At 48.3% G+C, this 18,459-nt stretch overlaps 1 protein-coding gene across 2 annotated transcripts in view; it reads right to left on the reverse strand.

Moving 5' to 3' along the window:
* Window positions 1-1,960: 1,960 nt before the first annotated feature.
* The window catches only part of sars2 (seryl-tRNA synthetase 2, mitochondrial), a 45,537-nt gene continuing 29,038 nt past the window's right edge, over window positions 1,961-18,459 (reverse strand). For both annotated transcript variants that reach the window (XM_078431158.1, XM_078431159.1), the window contains exons 11-16: window positions 15,260-15,347; window positions 11,952-12,064; window positions 11,175-11,268; window positions 10,080-10,172; window positions 9,031-9,096; window positions 1,961-6,493 (exon numbers count right to left, since the gene is read on the reverse strand). In XM_078431158.1, the coding sequence (XP_078287284.1) occupies window positions 6,362-6,493; window positions 9,031-9,096; window positions 10,080-10,172; window positions 11,175-11,268; window positions 11,952-12,064; window positions 15,260-15,347 (586 nt within the window). In that variant the 3' untranslated portion in view covers window positions 1,961-6,361. The remainder of the gene's footprint in view (window positions 6,494-9,030; window positions 9,097-10,079; window positions 10,173-11,174; window positions 11,269-11,951; window positions 12,065-15,259; window positions 15,348-18,459) is intronic.

Consider the following 18,459-nt stretch of genomic DNA (forward strand, 5'->3'; position numbering starts at 1 on the left):
CCAGGGATCAATCTGGTGAACCTTCTCTGTACTCCCTATATGGCAAGAATGTCTTTCCTCAGATTAGGAGACCAAAACTGTACGCAATACTCCAGGTGTGGTCTCACCAATGCCCTGTACAACTGCAGCAGAACCTCCCTGCTCCTATACTCAAATCCCCTCGCTATGAATGCCAACATACCATTCGCTTTCTTCGCTGCCTGCTGCACCTGCATGCCTACTTTCAATGACATAGGTGAGACCAAGTGCAGGCTCGGCGATCGTTTCGCCGAACACCTCCTCTCATTCCGCCTAAACCTACCTGATCTCCCGGTGGCTCAGCACTTCAACTCCCCCTCCCACACTGACCTTTCTGTCCTGGGCCTCCTCCATTGTCAGAGTGAAGCCCAGTGCAAATTTGAGGAACAGCACCTCATATTTCGCTTGGGCAGCTTACACCCCAGTGGTATGAACATTGACTTCTCTAACTTTAAGTAACCCTTGCTTTCCATCTCTTTCCCATCCCAGTTCTTCGACCAATCTCTGATTACATTTTATCTGTTTACTTTGTTACCTTCTCAACAATGAGCTCTCCCACATTTTCCTTGGTCTCCACCCTTTGATGTCTCGTTCTCACACCTTACACTTCCTTATCTCTGCATCTCCCTCTCCCCTGACCTAAGTCTGAAGAAGGGTCTCCACCCGAAACATCGCCCATTCCTTCTCTCCAGAGATGCTGCCTGACCCGCTGAGTCACGCCCAGCATTCTGCATCTATCTTCGGTTGAAATCAGCATCTGTGGTTCCTTCATATACCATTCCTTTCAAACCTTTACATCAAATGATGGGGCAGGAATCACAGGCAGATTTAGTTCAATTTAGTTCAGAGATACAGCAGGGAAACAGGCCCTTCAGCGCCCACCCCCCCAAGTCCACGTAGACCATCGATCACCCCTTCACACTAGTTCCATGTTATCCCACTTTCTCATCCACTTGTTACGTACCAAGGGGCAATTTACAGAATCTAATTAGCCCTCAAATACGTGCATCTTTTGGGATGTGGGAGGAAACCGGGGCAAACGAACATGGTCACAGGGAGAACGTACAAACTCCACGCTGACAGTACCCGAGGTTAGGATCGAACCAGGTTCTGTGGTGTTGTGAGGCAGTAACTCAACCGTACCGGGTGATCGCTGGTCGGCGCGGACTCGGTGGGCCACAGGGCCTGTTTCTGCGCTGTATCTCTAAAATCTAAAGGCTCAATAGAACGTTGACTGGATAGGACATGTTTCGAGGGATATGGACCAAACGCGGGCAGGTGGGACTAGCATCGCTGGGACATGTTGGCAAGTTAGGCCGAGGGGCCTGTTTCCACACAGTATCACTCTGTGACTCTGTGTGTGGGGTCTAGTAAGGCTTGATAACAGGAGATAGACACAAAAAGCTGGAGTAACTCAGCAGGACAGGCAGCATCTCTGGAGAGAAGTTTCACAGAAAATAGGTGCAGGAGTAGGCCATTTGGCCCTTCGAGCCTGCACCGCCATTCAATATGATCATGGCTAATCATCCAACTCAGTATCCCGTACCTGCCTTCTCTCCATACCCCCTGATCCCTTTAGCCACAAGGGCCACATCTAACTCCCTCTTAAATATAGCCATGAACTGGCCTCAACTACCTTCTGTGGCAGAGAATTCCACAGATTCACAACTCTCTGTGTGAAAAAAAACGTTCTCATCTCGGTCCTAAAAGACTTCCCCTTTATCCTTAAACTGTGACCCCTTGTTCTGGAGTCGAGTCGAGACCCTTCTTAAGGCAAGCTCCTCTATGCACAAGGAACTTTATGTTGTAAAAAACCTATGGATAAAAAACATTGGAGTCATTTGAGAATCAGGAATGATTGTCTGCATAGATGATTTAAGATTATCTTAAACGAGTTTTTCTCACTTGCGAAACCTTGTCATCAGTTGAAACATGATGCATATTTATTTTGAATTCCATTTGGGTATTAAAACAGTTTTGATTGCCAATTATGTAATACATTTCACATCCACTGTTCGTCCCAAAGCACTTTACAGCTTTGCAATTGAGTGAAATTGAGCTGCAAGGCAGCTAATTTGCAAAGGCATTTCGCAGTGGGTTTGTGATAATGTTTTTGTGATGCTTGAAGGTCGAGTGTTGGCCACAGGACACTGCAAACGAGATCTCATCCATCCACCTGAGGGCAAATAAGGAATTAGCTGAGGGTGGAAATAAAAACTCCTAAATGTACAGATAAGACAAGTGTACGGATAGGTTAACTGTGGGCTCAACCACATCTTTCCCAATCGTGCCATCCAGTCAAGCTATCGTTGAAAGGCTGGAGCGACTAGGCTTGTATACACTGGAATTGAGAAGGATGAGAGGGGATCTTATCGAAACGTATAAAATTATTAAGGGGTTGGACACGTTAGAGGCAGGAAACATGTTCCCAATGTTGGGGGAGTCCAGAACCAGGGGCCACAGTTTAAGAATAAGGGGTAGGCCATTTAGAACAGAGATGAGGAAAAACTTTTTTAGTCAGAGAGTTGTGAATCTGTGGAATTCTCTGCCTCAGAGGGCAGTGGAGGCCAATTCTCTGAATACATTCAAGAGAGAGCTAGATAGAGCTCTTAAGGATAGCGGAGTCAGGGGGTATGGGGAGAAAGCAGGAACGGGGTACTGATTGAGAATGATCAGCCATGATCACATTGAATGGCGGTGCTGGCTCGAAGGGCCAAATGGCCTCCTCCTGCACCTATTGTCTATTGTCCATCTCAATATTTTTATAATAAACAAGAATTCAGCGTGTGGCAAGGAACTGCAGATGCTGGTTTAAACCGTAGACACAAAATGCTGGAGTAACTCAGCGGGACAGGCAGCATCCCTGGAGAGAAGGAATGGGTGACATTTCAGGTCGAGACCCTTCTTCAGACTGCAGACGCTGGCTTATACCAAAGATCGACACAAAGTGCTAGAGTAACTCAGCGGGTCAGGCAGTAGCATCTCTGGAGAGCATGGATAGGTGACGTTTCAGGTCGGGACTCTTCTTCAAATCTCTTCAGTGGTCTGAGGAAGGGTCTCAACTTGAAACGTCACCCATCCTTTTTCTCCAGAGATGTTATCTGACCCGCTGTGTTACTCCAGCGCCTGAGGGCATGGTTCTCCAGCTTAGTGTCCTAGTGTAAGAGCAGCCTAGATCTTGCAGTCCTGTCATTAGAGTGGGATTCAGAACCAGTCTTCCAACTCAGAGGCAAGAAGGTAGAGTGGCACACCTGGTGGAGCTCCTCACAGCACCAGAGAGCCGGGTTTGACCCGGCCTTAGGTGTTGTCTGTGTGTGGAGTTTGCACGTTCTCCCGGTAATCTTGTGGGTTTCCTGCTGGCTCTGCGCCTTCCTCCCATATCCCACAGACGAGCGGGTTTGTCGGTTAATTCCCCCTCTGCAAATTGCCCCTTAGTGTTTCGGGAGTGGATGAAAAAGTGGGATAACATAGAACCTGGTGTGAGCAGGTGATTGATGATGGGCATGGACTCGATGGGCCAAAGGGCCTGTTCCAATGCTTTATCCCTGAGAGAGGCAGTAGATACATAGATACACCACCATCTGCATGTTCCCTTCCCTGCTGCACATCATTGTGGCTCATAGTTTGCTTGGGCAGCTCACAACCCAGTGGTATGACATTGATTTCTCTAACTTTAAGTAACCCCTACATTCCCTCTCTCCATCCCTCACCTAAGTCCAACCAGCTTCAAAGTCGTCTTGTTGAGTCTCATTGTAACTTGTTCTCACCTAACAAACAGCTAACAATGGCCTGTTTCCTTTATCATCGTTTGTATATCTTCCATTAATTTGTTCTATATCTCTCTACATCGCCACAGAAGGCAGTGGAGGCCAATTCACTGGATGAATTTAAAGGAGAGTTACCGTAGATGGAACACTAGGAGCTAGTGGAATCAAGGGATATGGGGAGAAGGCAGGCACGGGTCACTGATTGTGGATGATTGCTATTGAGGGCGTGCAGCGTAGGTTTACTAGGTTAATTCCCGGAATGGTGGGACTTTCATATGTTGAAAGACTGGAGCGACTAGGCTTGTATACACTGGAATTTAGAAGGATGAGAGGAGATCTTATCGAAACGTATAAGATTATTAAGGGTTTGGACACGTTAGAGGCAGGAAACATGTTCCCAATGTTGGGGGAGTCCAGAACAAGGGGCCACAGTTTAAGAATAAGGGGTAGGACATTTAGAACTGAGATGAGGAAAAACTTTTTCAGTCAGAGAGTTGTGAATCTGTGGAATTCTCCGCCTCAGAAGGCAGTGGAGGCCAATTCTCTGAATGCATTCAAGAGAGAGCTGGATAGAGCTCTTAAGGATAGCGGAGTCAGGGGGTATGGGGAGAAGGCTGGAACGGGGTAGTGATTGAGAATGATCAGCCATGATCACATTGAATGGCGGTGCTGGCTCAAAGGGCCGAATGGCCTCCTCCTGCACCTATTGTCTATTAGCCATGATCACAATGAATGGCGGTGCTGGCTCGAAGGGCCAAATGGCCTCCTCCTGCACCTATTTTCTATGTTTTTCTACATCCCTCATTTCCTTTCCCTTGACTCTCAGTCTGAAGAAGGGTCTCAACCCGACACATCACCTATTCCTTTTCTCCAGAGATGCTGCCCGACCCGCTGAGTTACTCCAATATTTTGAGTCTACCTTCAGTTTAAACCAGCATCTACAGTTCCTTCCTAAGTTCGCTTCAATCAAAACCCATCCACAGGCTGCAGAGGCAGTTCGGATTGGCGGCAAAGTTAACGTAGGGTGGGTTGCTGTTTGTTTCCCGAGCAAAGCAGGGGGGAACAATGGTAGAAACCTGCTTCAAACTCACGGGTCATTGCCTGTGTGACTGCAATAAGATTGCCTGGAATTCTCAGTGCAACGTGCAAATTAAAATTGCAAAAAAAAACCCCAACTTAATTTTATTCTCCTTCTGCAAAGAATTCCACCACCAGTGATTCACACCCAGGTCCTTTTGTGTCGTGTGTACTGGATCTCTGCCGAGTTTCATGATTGCGTGCAGTAAAATTAAAATTCCACCATCTGCTCCAAAGCTTTTCTGCAACTGCTCCCTGGAGCACTGTTGCACTGATGATTGAGCAACGTCTACAGACCATAAAGTCAACGTCTGAGAGAAAGGAAACAGCGGAGAGTTGAAGGAGTCGCAGGCAAGGCATCCCCTTGGCTCAGTGTTCCAGGCCCTCACCATCCATCATTTAATTTATGGTTTTGTTTAGAGATACAGCGCGGAAACAGGCCCTTCGGCCCACCAAGTCCGCGCCGACCAGCGTTCCCCGCGCATTAACACTATCCTACACCCACTAGGGACAATTTTTACATTTATACCAAGCCAATTAACCTACAAACCTGCACGTCTTTGGAGTGTGGGAGGAAATCGAAGATCTCGGAGAAAACCCACGCAGGTCACGGGGAGAACGTACTGACGGCGCCCGTAGGCAGGATCGAACCCGGGTCTCTGGTGCTAGGAGACAGCAGATCTACCGCTGTGCCACCGTGCCACACAAGGATGCCTGTTAGGGGATAAGTGTAAATCAGGAGGCCAGTGCTTCACTTCCACTAAAGAACTCTGGACCTCCATCTCCAATCCCAACCCCATCATCCGAAGAAGCCAAGTGGCTCAGGGTCTCGGGAATGCCAGCCTTGCCAACGTTAAAGCTGCCTCCTCACAGGCGCCAGGCAGCAGACTGGTGCACGCTGCCAACCAGCTTCTGCGGGTAAAACCTAAAAGGGCCACCACCTCGTTGAATCAGCTACAAAGAGTTGACCACCAAGACCTCGGGCAAAGGGTTTCGGAAGAGGTTAGGCCACCAAAGCTTGGCGGCTGGTTAGTCTTGGAGCATGCAATGCTGCCTAAACAAGGCGTGAAAGATTCCTCTTATCAAAGCCCAAAAAACATCAGATCCAACTAATCTTGACACACTGTGGATAAAGGAAGGATATCTGCTCTGGATTGCTGACTTATTGATCCCATTTTTGGTTCAGGAGAATGTTCAAGCTTCAATGAGTCCCCCTCCCAACAATTCTCGGCACCATTGCTGCTCCCCCACCACCATCTTTTCTCATGTCTTCTTCCTCTCCCATCCCGGCGAGAGTTTTGTGGCTCACCTCTGGGCCGGGTACAGGAGGAGAACGAGACGCTCTTCTGATGAAAGAGTTAGAGGTTAAGCACTTCCACACCCAGCTATCGGAGGGAGAGAGACCAGAGGTTGTCCAATGAGTCCAATGCACTCCCATGGCTGCAGTTTCAATGAATCACAATCAGTAGATTGAAGGGATCCTCAGATGCATCTGGTCCTCATTGCGTCTTGTGCAGATTCCTCTGGTACTGGTTGGGTCCAATATAACGGAGAGGGCTGTGTCTGGGATGGCTGATCACTTCCTGTCCGAGGAACGGTTGCAAGACCGTAGGGACACGAACGCTGCCATCCTGGAGAATAAAAGTGCATGACCACAATTACATCTCAGTTTAAACCTCTCATCCATCACTTCATCAATCCCCCCTCCACCCAAACCATCCATCTTGTCCTTTGACACCAACCAAAATGCGCCAAGCTCACTGAAGCCTAACGCTACCGGTGACGTCAAAACAAGAACCCCTTGTTGAAAGGGTGGCACAGTGGCACAGATGGTCGAGCCACTGCCTCCTGGCGCTGGAGACCCAGGTTCGATCCTGACCTCGGCCGCTGGCTGCACGGAGTTTGTACTTCCCTACGGGGATGAATAAAGTTCTATCGTGTTCCCAATGTTGGGGGAGTCCAGAACCAGGGGCCACAGGTTAAGAATAAGGGGTCGGCCATTTAGAACGGAGATGAGGAAAAACCTTTTCAGTCAGAGAGTTGTGAATCTGTGGAATTCTCTGCCTCAGAAGGCAGTGGAGGCCAAGTCTCTGAATGCATTCAAGAGAGAGCTGGATAGAGCTCTTAAGGATAGCGGAGTCAGGGGGTATGGGGAGAAGGCAGGAACGGGGTACTGATTGAGAATGATCAGCCATGATCACATTGAATGGCGGTGCTGGCTCGAAGGGCTGAATGGCCTCCTCCTGCACCTATTGTCTATTGTCTATCGTATCATGTCGTATTGAATGAATGAATGAATGAATAGGTTTATTGGCCAAGTATGTGCATGTACAAGGAATGTGCCTTGGTGCTCCGCTCACAAACGACAACACAAACATACAGTTAACAATTAAGAATAAAGCATAACCACATCAAAACAATAAGGATACAACATTACGGTCTAAACATGTGGGTGAAAATAAACCAGAGCAAAATAGAGACTACAGACTTTGGTTATTGAGTAGAACTGTCACTCATGGAAAAAAAGCTGTTTTTATGTCTGGCTGTGGCTGCTTTGACAGTCCGGAGTCGCCTTCCAGAGGGAAGTGCTTCAAAGAGTTTGTGGCCAGGGTGTATCGTATTATATCGTATATTCGCCCTGTGACTACGTGGGTTTCCTCTCACGTCCCAAAGACATTACGAGTCAGTAGTAGTAATTGGCCTCTGTAAATTGCCCCCAGTGTGTGGGTGAGGGTAGAATCTGAGGGAAGATGGTGACAATGTGGAACGAAAGTTCACTTTCTTGCCTGATGCCCAAATCCCTCGGGTCCAAAGGTCTATTGATCAACCTTGACCTTGACCCAGGCAGCCCGTCTTAACTTTTAGACTTTACTTTAGAGATACAACATCCCTATAAGAGAGTTGCCTGGAGATGCATAATCTATTACAGGCTCGTACACCGGGTGGCGCCAGCTATGGCTGTCTCACCAACAGTCCGTCTGTCCTTTCTTTCCTTTGTGTTTAATAGTATGTGTTAAATGTATGTTTTTTGGTGTTCTTCAGCTTGTTTTATGTGGGGGGTGGGTGAAACTTTTTCTAATCTATTACCTCGACGGAGTTGCGATTTTGTTCCGTATCGTATCTCCGTCCGCACTGCGGCCTAACATCGAGGAGTTGGCGGCCTTTGCTGGAGACCGACTTCGAGTAGCTCCACCGCGGGTGCCTAAGGACATTAACATCACGGAGCCCACGATCCCTTTGCATGGGGTCACTCCAACCCTGGGTGCTTGTGGACTTTAACATCACTGAGCCCGCGGTCTCTGGTCAGAGACCGACTTCGGGGACTCCAAGCTGCGGGAGTTTTGATCGCCCCGACGCGGGAGTTTCGATTGCCCCGACGCAGGAGTTTCGATCGCCCCGACGCGGGAGTTTCGATCGCCCCGACACGGGAGTTTCGATCGCCCCGACGCGGGAGTTTCGATCGCCCCGACGCGGGAGTTTCGATCGCCCCGACGCGGGAGTTTTGATCGCCCCGACATGGGGGCTTCGACCGCTGGCTGTGGGAGCTTCGATCACCCTGACGGATGGTTCGACTGCCCCGACCGCGGGACAATAAAGTGGAAGCAGATTGGACTTTTTTGCCTTCCATCACAGTGAGGAATCCACTGTGGTAGATGTACATGTTAACCTTTATGTAATTGTGTGTCTTGTTGCTTTTTTTTTCGTATGGCTGTATGGTAATTCGCATATCACTGTACCTTAATTGGTACATGTGACAAAAAAAGTCCTTTGAAACCTTTGGGATACACAAAGGACTCAGTGGCACAGCGGTAGAGTTGCTGCCTTCTAGCGGCATAGATCCGGGTTTGATCCTGACCTCGGACAAATGCTGTCTGTACGGAGTTTGTACGTTCTCCCCGTGACCGCGTGGGTTTTCTCCAGGCACTCCAGTTTCCTCCCACACTCTAAAGACACACAGATCGGTAGATTAATTGGCCTCTGTGAATAGTCGCTAAAGTGTAGGATGGTGCTTGTGTACGGGGTGATCGCTAGGCGGTGCGGGCTCGGTGGGCTGAAGGACCCGTTTCCGCTCTGTATCTCCAAAAGTCTAACATTCAGAACACTGCACAGATTGTCCACCTTGCTGCCCGTCACCATGGCAACGAGCGGCTGAGATCGGAGGGCTTACCTTCATCTGGTTACATTCCAAGAGGGCGATCAACAATCGGGGAACAGCACAAGCGGTCCCATTGACCTGTGTTGAAGCAGAGAGACAGAGTGAGAGAACGTAACTTCACTGCCTGTTAAACGATCCAACATAAAATAAGAAACATGCTCCTCCTGTAGTAGTGCAAATGGGACATGTTGGCCAGTGTGGGCAAGTGGGGCCGAAGGGCCTGTTTCCACACTGTATGGCTCTAAACTTCTCTGTGGACTGTCGCCTTGTCGTGGTGGGGAAGCTTGTGTGGTCCTGAGATCCTGAGAGCGATGCCGTCTGGAGCTACGCTCCTGGTAGGGTCACCCATGGCGGTAAGGTCGAGGGGGAGGTCCCGGACAAAGAGCGATCCAACCAAGACCTCAACGGTGGAACAGGCGGAGGATGACGGCTGACTTTAGCGGAGCGTCACAGCGGCTGGGAAGGCGGATGGATGAAGGCTGCAGCAGAAAAGGGTTCTCCGGTCGTCTTGGACTCCACGCCACTGGATCCTGACCCAGATCTGTCAAGGACCTGCCCCCTCCCCTGACATCAGTCTGAAGGGTCTCGACCCGAAACGTCACCCATTCCTTCACTCCCGGGATGCAGCCTGACCCGCTGAGTTACTCCAGCATTTTGTGTCTACCTCTGAGACGATGGTTCAGATAGACAATAGTCAATAGGTGCAGGAGGAGGCCATTCGGCCCTTCAAGCCAGCACCGCCATTCAATGTGATCATTCTCAATCAGTACCCCGTTCCTGCCTTCTCCCCATACCCCCCTGACTCCGCTATCCTTAAGAGCGCTATCCAGCTCTCTCTTGAATGCATTCAGAGAATTGGCCTCCACTACCTTCTGAGGCAGAGAATTCCACAGATTCACAACTCTCTGACTGAAAAAGTTTTTCCTCATCTCAGTTCTAACATCTCAGTTGCTTGATAACAGCCGGGAGGTAAACCGTCCCTGAATCTGGAGGTGTGCGTTTTCATACTTCTGTACCTCTTTTCTGATGGGAGGGTTGGCGGTGTTTGCTCGGTTACTTACAGTGTGAGCATACTTCAACAGAGGTGCCCCATCATAGTACATGATATTCAGCCTTCGGCTTTGGTAATCTGTGCAGTTAGAGGCACTGGAAATCTAGTAAAGATTAAAGGAAAAATTACTGTCACGATTTTGAAGGAGGAATAAAAGTAACGCTGGAGTAGAAATTAAGGTTTAATAGGAACCCGAGGGGCAACTTTTCACACAGAGGGAGGTGCATATTTGGAATAAGGACGTGGTTGAGGCAGGTGCAGTAACAATGTTTAAGATACATCAAATGCTGGAGTAACTCAGCAGGTCAGGCAGCATCTCAGGAGAGAAGGAAATGGGCGACGTTTCGGGTCGAGACCCTTCTTCACTCTGAAGAAGGGTCTCGACCTGAAACGTCGCCCATTCCTTCTCTCCTGAGATGCTGCCCGACCTGCTGAGTTACTCCAGCATTTTGTGAATAAATACCTTCGATTTGTACCAGCATCTGCAGTTATTTTCTTACACTACTTTAAAATACACCATGTACTGGAGTAACTCAGTCGGTCAGTCAGTAACTCTGGAACTCAAGGATAGGTGACGTGTCGGGTCTGGATCCTTCTTTAGAGTCAGGGGTTATGGGGAGAAGGCAGGAGAATGGGGTTGAGAGGGAGAGATAGATCAGCCATGATTGAATTGCAGAGTAGACTTGATGGGCCGAATGGCCTAATTCTACTCCTGGAAGTTATGAAGTTATGGTGTCTTTTTTGGCAAAGCAGCATCTGCAGTTTCTTGCATCAAGATTTAAAAAATTTGGACAGGTGCAGGATATGAAAGGTTGAGAGGGATGTGACTCAGATGTGGGCAAATGGGATTAGCTTAGATGGGGCATCTTTGTTGGCATTAACGAGTTGGGCCGAAGGGCCTTTCTCTGTGCTTAGCAACTATGTATTACACACGCACACACACACACACACGCACACACGCGCACACACGCGGGCACACACACACACAGACACACACACACACACAGAGCCTGGTTCAACAAGATGGGTTTTCAACGATGTGCCTCGTTTCACGCCCCGTTTCAAGGGTGAGGATCACTGTCCAATGTTCATTCCATCGACCCACCTCTCCGTAGTCCACCCTTCCGGGCATCCAGGCTTCGATGTCGAACTTGCGGTAAGCAGGCAGCCCGAGTTCCTGAGTTGGCATATCCAGAAGTCTGCCAAATAAAACAGCCAGATAGCAGCAGTTCTGACACCCACGGCCTCAAGTCCCACCCCACCAGGTTCAGGAACAGCTACCTGTCGACAACCATCAGGTTCTTAAACCGACCAGCACAACCCGTGCGGCACGGTGGCGCAGCAGTACAGCTGCTGCCTTAGAGCAAATGCAGCGCCGGAGGCCCGGTTCGATCCCGACTACGGGCGCCGTCTGTACGGAGTTTGTACGTTCTCCCCGTGACCTGCGTGGGTTTTCTCCGGGATCTTCGGTTTCCTCCCACACTTCAAAAACGTGCAGGTTTGTAGTTAATTGGCTTGGTAAATGTAAAAAAAATTGTCCCTAGTGGGCGTAGGATGGTGTTAGTGTGCGGGGATCGCTGGTCGGCGCGGACCCGGTGGGCCGAAAGGGCCTGTTTCCGCACTGTATCTCGAAACTAAACTAACCCCCAATCCTGCCTTGGAACACAATGGGCCACTTCTTGCATTACTGCGGACATTTTCTTTTCTCATTGTTTTTTTGAATTAATGTCTTGGTTTTTTTGCATACTCTACGTTTAGAATTGGGTAATTTGTGTATAAGTAATGGTCGGCATGGACAAGTTGGGCTGAAGGGCTCCACGACTATAAACAAGGCAACCATCAACCTCCCCAGAGGACTGGATTTCACCAGAGACATTCTTACTTGTAATGGAGTCCAAGATCAGAGAAGATCTCTTTCTGCAACAACACAAACTCATCCAGTAACTCCTTGCTCTCGGTTCCAGTCTCGGCGGCTGTCACTCCAAACATTTCCACCTTCAATGGAACACAAAACATGTTGACCAAACCAAAACATGTTGACCAAACCAAAACATGTTGACCAAACCAAAACATGTTGACCAAACCAATCCAGAATCATGGCATTTGGAGAAGAGTAGGCCCAAGAAGAGTGTCAGTCGATAGAAACATAGAAACATAGAAAATAGGTGCAGGAGTAGGCCATTCGGCCCTTCGAGCCTGCACCGCCATTCAATATGATCATGGCTAATCATCCAACTCAGTAGCCTGTACCTGCCTTCTCTCCATACCCCCTGATCCATTTAGCCACAAGGGCCACATCTAACACCCTCTTAAATATAGCCAATGAACTGGCCTCAACTACCCTCTGTGGCAGAGAATTCCACAGACTCACCACTCTCTGTGTGAAGAAATGTTTTCTCATCTCGGTCCTAAAAGACTTCCCCCTTATCCTTAAACTGTGACCCCTTGTTCTGGACTTCCCCAACATCGGGAACAATCTTCCTGCATCTAGCCTGTCCAACCCCTTAACGATTTTGTAAGTTTCTATAAGATCCCCCCTCAATCTTCTAAATTCCAGCGAGTACAAGCCGAGTCTATCCAGTCTTTCTTCATATGAAAGTCCTGCCATCCCAGGAATCAATCTGGTGAACCTTCTCTGTACTCCCTCTATGGCAAGAATGTCTTTCCTCAGATTAGGAGACCAAAACTGTACGCAATACTCCAGGTGTGGTCTCACCAATGCCCTGTACAACTGCAGCAGAACCTCCCTGCTCCTATACTCAAATCCCCTCGCTATGAATGCCAACATACCATTCGCTTTCTTCACTGCCTGCTGCACCTGCATGCCCACTTTCAATGACTGGTGTACCACGACACCCAGGTCTCGTTGCATCTCCCCTTTTCTTAATCGGCCACCATTCAGATAATACGATCTTTGCAGTCTGCTGGACAAGAAGGGACAGAGCCGACTGTACTTTATGAGAAGACTCCTTCATTGTCTGCAGTGAGATGCTTCAGATGTTCTACCAAGCCCTAGTTCTACCATCTTTTTCTTTTTTCCTTCACTTAAATTTTTATTGATTTTTCAGAGATATATACAAAACAGTACAACGCCATCAACATAAATAAAATATAATAAGAAAAAAAAACCCCAAAAAAGTAAATAAATAAAAAATAACAAAAATATTTCAAAGTAAATTAGAATAAGACTGTGTCTTAAATAACACTTACCAATTAAAAAAAAAAAGTAACAATGATTGGTTATCTGGAGATATTTCAATATTCGCACAAACATACCATCTAGTTCTATATAACACAATCTTCCAATATAGAAACATAGAAAATAGGTGCAGGAGTAGGCCATTCGGCCCTTCGAGCCTGCACCGCCATTCAATATGATCATGGCTGATCATCCAACTCAGTATCCCGTACCTGCCTTCTCTCCATACCCCCTGATCCCTTTAGCCACAAGGGCCACGTCTAACTCCCTCTTAAATATAGCCAATGAACTGGCCTCAACTACCTTCTGTGGCAGAGAATTCCACAGATTCACCACTCTCTGTGTGAAAAAAAACATTCTCATCTCGGTCCTAAAAGACTTCCCCTTTATCCTTAAACTGTGACCCCTTGTTCTGGACTTCCCCAACATCGGGAACAATCTTCCTGCATCTAGCCTTTCCAACCCCTTAAGAATTTTGTAAGTTTCTATAAGATCCCCCCTCAATCTTCTAAATTCCAGCGAGTACAAGCCGAGTCTATCCGGTCTTTCTTCATATATCTAGCTAGTCATTTATCTAGTTGGTGTCACGACTCAGAAAAATCTGACATTTTTCCCAGATCTTCTCAAATGAATTCTCCTTGACTCTCAAGAGATATGTCCAGTTTCTCCACGTTAGAGATGTCTCACACAATTCTGTTGTGGGGTAGACTGGCTCCTCTCTCCCCCCCCCCCCCCCCCCCCCACCCCCCACCCCCACCCCCCACCCCCCAAATCTTTGCACATCCCCAATCCTTTCCATTCGTCACTTTAATTTCATGGATCTTGTGTTTTATGAATGTTGGCAGATCAATTTCCCTCCTGGGATAAATAAAGTTCTCACGTATCGTAAATGGCAATCATAAAACGATAAAATGAGGTATTGATATTGACATTTTAGAGGCTTTTAGATAGGCAGATACGTAGTGATAGGGATCGCTCGAAGGAAGAAGGGATTCATTTAATTTGGCGTCATGTTCAGCAGAGACATCATGAATTCATATGTTATAGGAGCAGAATTAGGCCATTTGGCCCATCAAGTCTACTCCGCCATTCAATCATGCCTGATCTATCTCTCCCTCTCAATCCCATTCTCCAGTCTTCTCTCCATAACCCCTGGCACCCTAACTAATCAAGAACCTGTCAATCTAGTGCCTTAAAAATACCCAATAATGGCCTCCACAGCCTTCTGTCGCAATGGATTCCATAGATTCACCACCCTCTGACGAATGAAATTCCTCATCATCTCCCTTCTAAAGGTACGTCCTTTTATTCTGAGGCTGTGACCTCCGATCCTAGACTCTCCCACTTGTGGAAACATCCTCTGCACATCCACTCTATCCAGGCCTTTCACTATTTGGTACGTTTCACTGAGTTCCTCTTCATCCTTCTAAACTCCAGCGAGTACAGGCCCAGTGTCGTCAAACGCACATCATATGTTAACCCACTCATTCCTGGGATCATTCTCATAAACCTCCTCTGGACCCTCTCCAGAGCCAGCACATCCCTCCTCAGATATGGGGCCCAAAACTGCTCACAATACTCCAAATGCGGTCCGACCAGTGCCTGATAAAGCCTCAGCATCTTTAGTCAGAGGGCGGTGAATCTGTGGAATTCTTTGCCACAGAAGACTATGGAGGCCAAGTCAGTGGATATTTTTAAGGCAGAGATAGATTTTTGATTCGTATGGATGTCAAAGGTTATGGGGAGAAGGCAGGAGAATGGGGCGAGGAGGGAGAGATATATCAGCCATGATTGGATGGCGGAATAGACTCGATGGGCCGAATGGCCTAATTCTACTCCTATCACTTATGATCTTATGAGCGTTACATCCCTGTTTTTGTATTCGAGTCCTCTCGAAATAAATGCTAGCATTGCATTTGTCTTCCTTACGACCGGTGCAGTCATGGGACAAAGGGCACGTTGCTGATCTGTGTAAGTAAAAGAAGTGGTACCTTGGTGAAGTGGTGAACTCTGTAAAGACCCCAAGGCTCCCTCGCTGTGTCAGTTTCTGCACGGTAGCACGTACTGCTGCACACCATCCTGGAGAAAGGAAGACACCATTCACCTCAGACAGCATCTCTGATACTGACCTCCCTGTCCTGGGCCTCCTCTATCATCAGCGTGGGGCCAAATGTAAATTGGAGGAGCATCACCTCATATTTCGCTTGGGCAGCTTACAACCCAGCTGTATGAATATTGATTTCTCCAACTTCCAGTAACCCTTGCATCCCCTCTTTCTCTCTCTCTTATAGAAACATACAAAATTCTTAAGGGGTTGGACAGGCTAGATGCGGGAGGATTGTTCCCGATGTTGGGGAAGTCCAGAACAAGGGGTCACAGTTTAAGGATAAGGGGGAAGTCTTTTAGGACCGAGATGAGAAAGTTTTTTTTCACACAGAGAGTGGTGAATCTGTGGAATTCTTTGCCACAGAAGGTAGTTGAGGCCAGTTCATTGGCTATATTTAAGAGGGAGTTAGATATGGCCCTTGTGGCTAAAGGGATCAGGGGGTATGGAGAGAAGGCAGGTACAGGATACTGAGTTGAATGATCAGCCAAGATCGTATTGAATGGCGGTGCGTACAGGCTCGAAGGGCCGAATGGCCTACTCCTGCACATATTTTCTATGTTTCCATGTTTCTCTCTCTCTCTCGAAGATAGACACAGCAAGCTGGAGTAACTCAGCATCTCTGGAGATAGTCTTCAGTCAGAAGAAGGGTCTCGACCCGAAACGTCACTCTCGACCCGAAAACGTCACCCATTCCCTTCTCTCCAGAGGTGCTGCCTGTCCCGCTGAGTTACTCCAGCTTTATGTGTCTATCTTCAGTTTAAACCGGCATCTGCTGTTCCTTCCTGCACTTCCCCTCTCTCTCCGTCCCTCCCCCACCCTAGTCATCGTACCAGTTTCACCGTCGTCCTGTTGAGTTTCACTGTCTGCATTACTCGTTATCTTCTACCCCACAGCCAACAATGGACCATTGTGGGCTCCACCTTCCCTTGATCATCGTTGCCTGCTGCATATCTTCCATTAATTTGTCTTGAGTACCATCTATTTCTCTCGTTCCTCTTTCCCCCTGACTCTCAGTCTCAGGAAGGGTCTTGGTTATGGGGAGAAGGCAGGAGAATGGGGTTAGGAAGGAGAGACAGATCAGCCATGATTGAATGGCAGAGCAGACTTGATGGGCCGAATGGCCTAATTCCGCTCCTATCACTTATGACTCGAAACGTCACCTATTCCTTTACTCCAGTGATGCTCCCTGACCCGCTGAGTTACTCCAGCTTTGTTGTGTGTGTCTTTGGTTTAAACCAATTATCTGGAGTTCCTCCCCTACTCTATTCAGTTCAGTATCAGGACTACAAGCCCCACCATCTACAGAGTGTCTTCAGCGTTGTAAACTGACCTGTGGTACTTCATGGGAACATCGAGCCACTTTGACACTGAACCATGAGAGGAGATACGAGGAAAGTAACTTGGTCCAAATCTCTCCATCCACCTATAATGGCTCCATCTGGCTTTAGGTTTCACTCTTCATCTCACACCCTTCTTTTCATCTCAAGCCTTTGGCACTTCACCCATTTGCAAATCGCCCACCTCCCACCTGTATCCACCTATCACTTGCCAAGCTTGGTCGTATCCCCATCTCTTTTCCAGCTCTCTCCCCCACCCCCCCCCCCCCCAACTTCAATCTGTCCGAAGAAGGGTTCTGACCCGAGACATCACCTATCCATGTCCTCCAGAGATGCAGCTGCCTGACCCACTGTGTTAATCCAGCCTTTGGGGAAGCACAGTGGCGCAGCGGTAGAGTTGCTGCATTTTTTTTAGATTTTAGATTTAGAGATACACCGGGTCCACGCCGCCCAGCGATCCCCGCACATTAACACTATCCTACACACACTAGGGACAATTTTTACATTTGCCCAGCCAATTAACCTACAAACCTGTACGTCTTTGGAGTGTGGGAGGAAACCGAAGATCTCGGAGAAAACCCGCGCAGGTCACGGGGAGAACGTACAAACTCCGTACAGATGGCGCCCGTAGTCGGGATCGAACCTGAGTCTCCGGCGCTGCATTCGCTGTAAGGCGGCAACTCTACCGCTGCGCCAGAGACCCGGGTTCAATTCTGACTACGGGCGCTGTCTGTGCGGAGCATGCACATTCTCCGCGTGACCACGTGGGTTTTCTCTGGGAGCTCTGGGTTTCCTCCCACACTCCAAAGACGTGCAAGTTTGTAAGTGAATTGGCTTCGGTAAAAATTGTAAATTCTCCTTTGTGCGAAGGATAGAGCTAGTGTACGGGAAATCGCTCGCTCGATGGGCCGAAGGGCCTGTTTCCTTGCTGTATCTCTCAACTAAACTCGAGGTTTTTCTTCTGAGAAAGTAAATCCTGGTTGTTGGAGAGAGGGGGCGCACAGTTCAGGCAACTGTTAGCAGGAAGGCACGAACATCAAAGGCAAGATGAGGACAAAAAGCTAGATTTACTGGACTTTGGAGGCTAAGAAACAGACGTGAGAAACTGCAGATGCTGCAATCTAAACACCAAGTGCTGGAGGAACTCAGCAGGTCAGGCAGCATCTTAGAGGGGGTTTAATTTAGAGATATTGCATGGAAAGAGGCCCTTCGTCCCACCGACCAAACGATCACTAGTTCTATCCCAGAGTGGCATCCAAAATTCTAGGGACAATTCACTGAAGCGGATTAACCTACAAACCTGCATGTCTGGAATGCGGATGGAAACCAGAGCACCTGGAGGAAACCCACGTGGTCACAGGCAGAACATGCAAGCTCCATACAGACAGCAAACCCCCACCAACCCCCTCTGCCGTGATCAGGATTGAGCCCAGGTTTCTGCCGCTGTACGGCAGCAGCTCCACCACTGTAAACACAAAGTGCTGGAGTAACTCAGCGGGTCAGGCAGCATCTCAGGAGAGAAGGAATGGGTGACGTTTCGGGTCGAGACCCTTCTTCAGACGGATCTATTCACAGTGGAGCGGCAAGATTTGTAGGAAAAGAAAACTGTAGATGCTGGTTTAAATCGAAGGTAGACACAAAATGCTGGAGTAATTCTGTGACTATTCGACTTAAACCAGCATCTGCATTTTTTTTTCCCCTACACATTTTTCCACTGCACTGTGAATACAGAGATGCTGCCTGACCC

The sequence above is a fragment of the Rhinoraja longicauda genome, chromosome 41 (genome assembly GCF_053455715.1).
Source record: "Rhinoraja longicauda isolate Sanriku21f chromosome 41, sRhiLon1.1, whole genome shotgun sequence".
NCBI lineage: Eukaryota > Metazoa > Chordata > Chondrichthyes > Rajiformes > Arhynchobatidae > Rhinoraja > Rhinoraja longicauda.